This window comes from Podarcis raffonei, chromosome 9 (assembly GCF_027172205.1).
Source record: "Podarcis raffonei isolate rPodRaf1 chromosome 9, rPodRaf1.pri, whole genome shotgun sequence".
Lineage (NCBI taxonomy): Eukaryota > Metazoa > Chordata > Lepidosauria > Squamata > Lacertidae > Podarcis > Podarcis raffonei.
In genome coordinates, this window is record NC_070610.1 from 80,618,426 (window position 1) to 80,624,711 (window position 6,286).

The window sequence follows — 6,286 nt, forward strand, 5'->3', positions numbered from 1 at the left end:
CTCGCCCACCTTCCGGCCGCGCCTTCCTGGCTCCGGGACTGCCCGGTTCCTCCGTCGGCCTTTCCCTTGAAAGTTTGCGTCTCAGGCTCCCGGCTCCCTCTCCGCCCGGATCCCCCCAGTGCCCCCCACCCGCCCCAGTTTTTCGTAAGCCGGCAGCGTCGTCTGGTGTGTCCTTTTATTCAAAATATATACACGCACACACGACCGAGAGAGCCGGAGAACTGAGGGTGGGGTGGGGGTGCGCGAAAGGCTGGGGGAGCTACCCCCACCCCAAATTGGGAGGGAAGGCAGCCCCCCTTCCCTGGAGGGGTGGGTCCTCGCGGAGTCGCCAGAGCTCCAGGCCCAGCCGTCGGGGGGCCCCTTTTGGAATGTACTAAATGCGGCCTTCCCATAATACACGCCCCCCCTACCACAGTCCCCGTTTCCTCCGGGTGGGTGTCCCAGTCCGGACTCATGGAGGAAAGGCAAACAGCAAGGACGGGGACGGGGCGGGGGCGGGGAGGAATCGAGATCACAGCAGGGACCAAACCACGATTGAAAAATAATGATAATAATAAAATTAATTGATTTTTTAGAAAAAGAAATTGCACCAAATCTCCCACGCCAGTGACCGAAGAAGGAGGACGGGGTGGGGTCAGCTGGGGCCAGAATAACGGGGGGGGGCGGGTCTGAGGTGCAGGCAGGGATGTGTCGGGCAACGCATGGACGACATGCAGGGCGGGGACGGGGCAAGGGGTGAATGGACGGGGAGGGCGGATAAAGATGGAGGGAAAGCGGGGTGAATGGAGTCCTGGGGGGTCAGGGCATTGGGGTGCAGGACGTCGAAAGTGGGGCCTCTCTGTTCTTGGGCTGGGGCGCCGTCTCAAGCCCCTTTGCTGGCGGTGAGGCGGGAGAAAGAGAGGGAGGTACGGGGTCCAATGGTTCAACCCCGGTCCCTTGGTTCGATGCTGGGGGAGCGGGCTGGCCCCGCGCGAGGCTCTCAGTCCCCCACGTCGATCTCCTCGTCCTCCTCCTCGCCCTCGTCGTCGTCGTCCTCGCCGTCGGAGAAGGGGTCCGTGGCGCGGAGCGAGGCGCCGGGCGAAGACGGGGGCGAGGCGCGGGGCAGGCTGCCCCCGCGGGCCCGGGCAGGCTGGGGCTGGGGCTCCAGCTCGGGCATGCTGGCCAGCTTCTCCAGGGCGGCCGGGGGCAGCTTCTTGAGCGACTCGACGTCGGCCTTCATCTCCTCCAAGTCCCGCTTCAGCTTGGCGCGCCGGTTCTGGAACCAGGTGATGACCTGCGCGTTGCTGAGGCCCAGCTGCGCCGCGATGTGGTCCCGGTCGGCGGGCGACAGGTACTTCTGGTAGAGGAAGCGCTTCTCCAGCTCGTAGATCTGGTGGTTGGTGAAGGCCGTGCGCGACTTCCGACGCTTCTTCGACTGCTGCCGCGGCCCGAAGGCGCCCAGCGGGTCCCGGCCTGCAGAGGGAAGCAGATGAGAAGGATTCGCGGTCAGCCGCCCCCGCCGGGCATAAGGCCAGCGCCCCCCATCCCGCACCTGCCCTGCCCAGTCTGGAGTCGCCAAAGAACCTGCAGCCGTCGGGGGGACTCCAGAGCTACCCCACCAGGGCTGGAAGGGCCGCTTCCTCTGCCTGGAGGCCTGGCAAGGCCTCTCGCTATCCCTTCTGCTGGGGTCGGGAGAGACCTCTTCCCCTTGGGCGCAGGAAAGCGTGATACTGGCCGCAGGGCAAAAGACCCGACGGTAACCGAAACCCAGCGAGTGCAGTGGGGGCGCCCGGAGAACGACGGGCGACTTCTAGCTTAACCTCCCCGCCCCGAGGCTGAAGCGCCGAGCGGGAAGCCCAGGGTGCTAGCGGGACGCGGAGCATCTTGGAAAACCGACGGCCTCCCCTCTCTCCCCATTCAGTCAGGCGGACCCAGTTCTCGTGGGGATGGAAGGGCGAGCGAAGGAGCACAAAGAGGGACTGTGCTGGGCGGCCGCCCTTGTTCAAAGGCGGTGATAACATTCTGTTGAAAACCAGACTCTGGAAGCCCCGGCCATTTGCTCGCACAACGAAGCAAAGGCGGTCAAGGCGCCGACCTTTGTCCCAAAGAACTGGGCTGGCGGGGGGGGGCAGAGAGAGAGAGAGAGAGAGAGAGAGAGAGAGAGAGAGAGATTTCTGCTTGGCACCAAACTAAAATTTGGAACAAAATTCCAGATCAAGGAATAATTGCTACACTTTTATCCTGAAGGGTGGGGATAATATTAACAATATGATAAATAATAGTAATAATAGTAATAATAATTACAACCGTATAGCAGTGATTCTTTCTTTCTTCGTGCTGACTGTGTGATGGGAAAGGAGAGCGAAAGTCTCCTGCTTCTATTTTCCCCTTTCTCCTTTCCACCTCTGAGAAAGGCGCGCAGGAGGCAGTAATGAAACCAAATGGCTGTTCTGAAGTGCGGGACCCTTGACCTCGGCTGCTGGCGGGGCAACCCTCTGCCCCCCCCCCCGACCGCCGCCGAGGGACAAGAGGTCTTCTCTGGTCCCGGACGAGGACCTTAAGGGCGGGGGAGTGACGAGACCAGGGACCTGCCCGAGACCAGGCTGCGGTTGAGCCCGCGCGAGGGCCTCGTCTAGAATTAAAACGATTCGGCCCACAGCAGAGAAGCCGGACCCCTCCAGGAAACCCTATTACCTCTCGCAGAATTAATCCGTTCGGGTGAATCCACAGGATCAGGCCCTTCTCTTCAGGATGGGCTCATCCAAACTAATGGCTCCTTTACACTAATTGCGCGCTGCGCTCAAATCCTGCTTTCCTCTGTCGGCTATTTTCGCAAATGCTGCTCTATTTTCCCTTTCCCAGGTCTGAAATCCGAATTTGTACACGTGAACTGTTTGAGCGCCCTGCGAATACCTTAGAAAAGCGTCACTTGTGAATGGTGGGGTGGAAAGTGGGACAGAAAGAGAAAGTAAACCCATTTCCATGCGCCGGAATTTAATTTCAATTTAATTTATTGAGATTCTGTTCCGACGCATGATTTGCACTTCAGCTGGGGAAAATGCAAAAATGTATTAAACTGAAAGTTTGAAAACGCCCTGAAAAAAAGAGCAACAAGCCTGGATTTGAAATGGGTTTAAATTCTCTTTCTGTCCCATTTTCCACCCCACCATTCACAAATGACGCTTTCCTAAGCTCTGTTGTTTCACGATTAGAAGAAAAACACCCGCCGCCTCCCTCGCCCTTGGCTAGTCAGAATTTTGCCCGAAGGGCGCCGAACGGGACCTGGTGAGGCCCGGCTAATTTCACAACGCAGGAAAAAAAGAGAGTTTCCCGGGTTCCTTGGGAAAAAAGGAACTCAAATATTACCCATTTTGGCGCGGGGAGAGAGGCGTCTGAAACATGGTCCCTCATATTTATATTAAGTTGAAATATGGTTTTGGGGAATTGTAAGCAATTTAAGCTGAAAGACTGGCGAGGAACACCCCAAGAAATACGGGAAATTGTAAAATATAAAGAATATGATTTAATATAATTAATTTGAACTAATTACATAATGTCCGATTGCGCCTCTCCACGCGGCTCTTTGGGTACCTTTGAGAAGCGATGAGAAGGAGAGTCCGGGGCCTTCACTCGCTTTTTGCCCAGGGCGCAATTGGGCGGCTGACTATTGCGAAGTGTGGCTCAGCCAGGAACAACCTTCCTGAATTCGGGGCTCCGGCGGAAAATTGCTCGCTCGGCCTGAAAGGTTTTTAGCCGAGGCGACGACTGGAAGGTCCAGCTCCCCGGAAAAGTGGAGGCGAAATGTTGTCTCTCACTCTCAATAACATTTTTTAAAAAGAGGGGTGGTGGAATCCTTTGAGGAACCGGATGTTAAATGGCGGGGTTTTTTGTGGGATGGGGGTCCGGGCAAAGCTGTGCCCACTTCGATTATCCGGCCGTTCTCCAACCGGCTCGACTCCCAGATTTTTCTCCTGGACATCGGAGCAAACGGCCCCGAACAAACTAGCGCGTTTCCCTTTGTGGTTTAACGCGATTCGGGGCCGTTTTTCGGCGTTCATCCTTCGGCTAATTTGAATCGAGAGTGTCTCTCGGTGTGTTGCAGGGGCGGGAAGGGGGGGGTCACTTTACAGAAGCAGAAGGCAGAATTAAATCGCAGTCGTGTGAAACCCAGCAAGGAGAAATTATCGCGCGCGGTAAACGAACCCAACCGCCGCCACGAACTTTAGCACCCGCCAGAAACGAATTCGCGCCGTTTAGGCAGGTGGCATTTTTCTTTCTCGTCGGGCGGGACCGAAAGAGAGAAAACGGTCTAGTTTTGAAAGACCCAACGCGGCAGCCATTTGCTGTCCTCGGAGCGCAGGCGGTTTGAGTGTCGGTTCGCGGTCTGGACTGACTCTGCCCGTCAAGTGGAGCCAGCGGGACAGATAAACAAATCCAGGCCGCTGACATAATATTGACTTAACCGGCTGCGGATTCTTGCGGGGCAGGAAAAAAATGATTAGAAAGGCCAAAGGGGAGGAAGCGGCGCTGGCGCTGGGGGGACCCTGTGGAAAGAGGGCTGGGCGGACCAGCCCTTCGCCTCCGACGCCGCTAGACCTCCGCCTCAGGATTTCCGAAGGAAAGCGGCGGACGAGTCTCTTCCTCGCCTCCGGGAGCTCCGCGCTTTTCTCGGGAAGGCGAGGGCAGCGGCGGCTCCTTGGGACACCCGCCAGCCCCGGAGGCGGCTCCTGGGCTTCCCAAACCGCGGAGGAGGGTCCGAGCCTCGCCCTTCGCTTTGCCCCAGAAATCTCCGGACAGGGGAAGGGCCACCCCTTCCTTCGCTTCGCAGCAGCGTTTGTGGGAAGGTGGCCCCGGGTGCCGCCTCGTTACCGAGCCTGCCTAAGCCCCGTGGCCGAGAGCCCCCGAGGAGGTCACCCCTCGGAGCGGAAGAGGCAAGCGCGGCCCTCCGCCGCCCCGCCGCCGCCTCTCCTCTCCCGCTCGCCCCGACCCCTTACCTTCGGCCGCCTGAAGCACGTTCACCTCGAGCCCCTTGAAGGTCTTGCTGGCCAGCTCTTCGAGGGCGCAGAGCGGAGAGGCGGGCGCGGGCACGCCGTTGCGGGGAGGTCCGGCCGAGCCGGCGACCTTGTCCAGCAGGCGGGCGGCGGGGGCTTTGCGCGCCGAGGGCTTGCTGAGGATGTCCTCGATGCTGAAGGGGGTCAGCGGCTTGTTGGAGTTGGCGGGCGGCGGCAGCTGGTCCAGCGGGCTCCGGCGCCGCTCCTCGGTGGCCGGCTGAGGCAGCGCGGGGGCCGCCTTCCCTTCCTTAGCGGAGGTCATGGCCCGCGGGAGGGAGGCGGGAGGGAGTGGGAGGGAGCCCCCCAGCTTCTCCTGGAGCAGGGATGGGGCTCAGCACCCCCTTGGGGTCATGGTGCTGCTGCTGCTGCAGGTCCCCCGGCGTTGTTTTCTCTGCGCGCCAGCCGCTCTGAGCCGCCCCCTCCAGCTTTGAGCGCGGAAGCTCCTCTTCTCTCCCCCCCCCCGCCCCGCTGCCCGCTGGATCCGGGCCTAAGAGTAGAGCGGCGCCGCACAAGGGCCCCCGCGGCCCATCCCCCTGCCTGGCCTCGCCCGGCGCGGCTTGGGGAGGGGGCGTCCCGTCGGGTCTTCCTTGCCTCTGGCCGCCGGTGAGCCCGTTCAGTCCTAGCCAAGTCCGCCCGGGCGCTCCAGCCTTAAAGACGCACAGGCAGGGCCATCATTTGGGCACCCGGGTAGGAGGAGCCAGCGCGGAAGTGTTAGCAAAGTTTCAGAGGGGGGAGCGAGTGGGGGGGACGCGGGGAGGGGAGGGGGTCCCCGCTTCTCCGGCCGCCTTGCAGAAGCGGCCACCGCCCGGCGGCTCTGCCTTTGCTCGCAGGCCTGCCTGGGGGCTCCCTCGGCTCCACCGCTGAGCTGGCGGCCCCGATCCCGGGAGCAAAGAGGCGTCGCGGGAGCGGCTAGGCCTCCGCCAGGGCCCTGACCCGACAGCTTCTCCGGCTCCCCAAGCCGAGGACAGCTTCGGCTGTGAAGCAGCGCCTTCTGGGCTGGCCCCTTCTCGGCTTATCACACTGGGCCTCGCCTCTCCAGCTCCCGGTATGTGTGCTCCGCGGTGGTCCCCGCTCCTTCCAGACCCTTCCACCGCCCCCTGCCAAACTGGCTGTAGATACAAGAAGGGCAGCTGGGGTGGGCGATAGAGGACCCTGCCTCCCCCTGCGGGCTCATCTCTGGCAATTGTCTTAAGCTGCCGCAAGTGTCTCTGCTCAAGGAGCCCCCTGAGTTTTGGCATTGTCTCTCCACGCCCCCC

The 6,286-nt window shown here is 60.9% G+C and overlaps 1 protein-coding gene across 1 annotated transcript; it reads right to left on the minus strand.

The window, feature by feature from the left end:
* Window positions 1–542: 542 nt before the first annotated feature.
* On the minus strand, window positions 543–5,825 carry LBX2 (ladybird homeobox 2). Its single transcript, XM_053402277.1, has 2 exons — window positions 4,974–5,825; window positions 543–1,452 (listed from the first exon to the last, which is right to left on the minus strand). Exons 1-2 carry the CDS (start codon window positions 5,290–5,292, stop codon window positions 980–982), a joined length of 792 nt encoding a protein of 263 aa, XP_053258252.1. The 5' UTR covers window positions 5,293–5,825; the 3' UTR covers window positions 543–979.
* Between the last annotated feature and the right edge of the window lie 461 nt (window positions 5,826–6,286).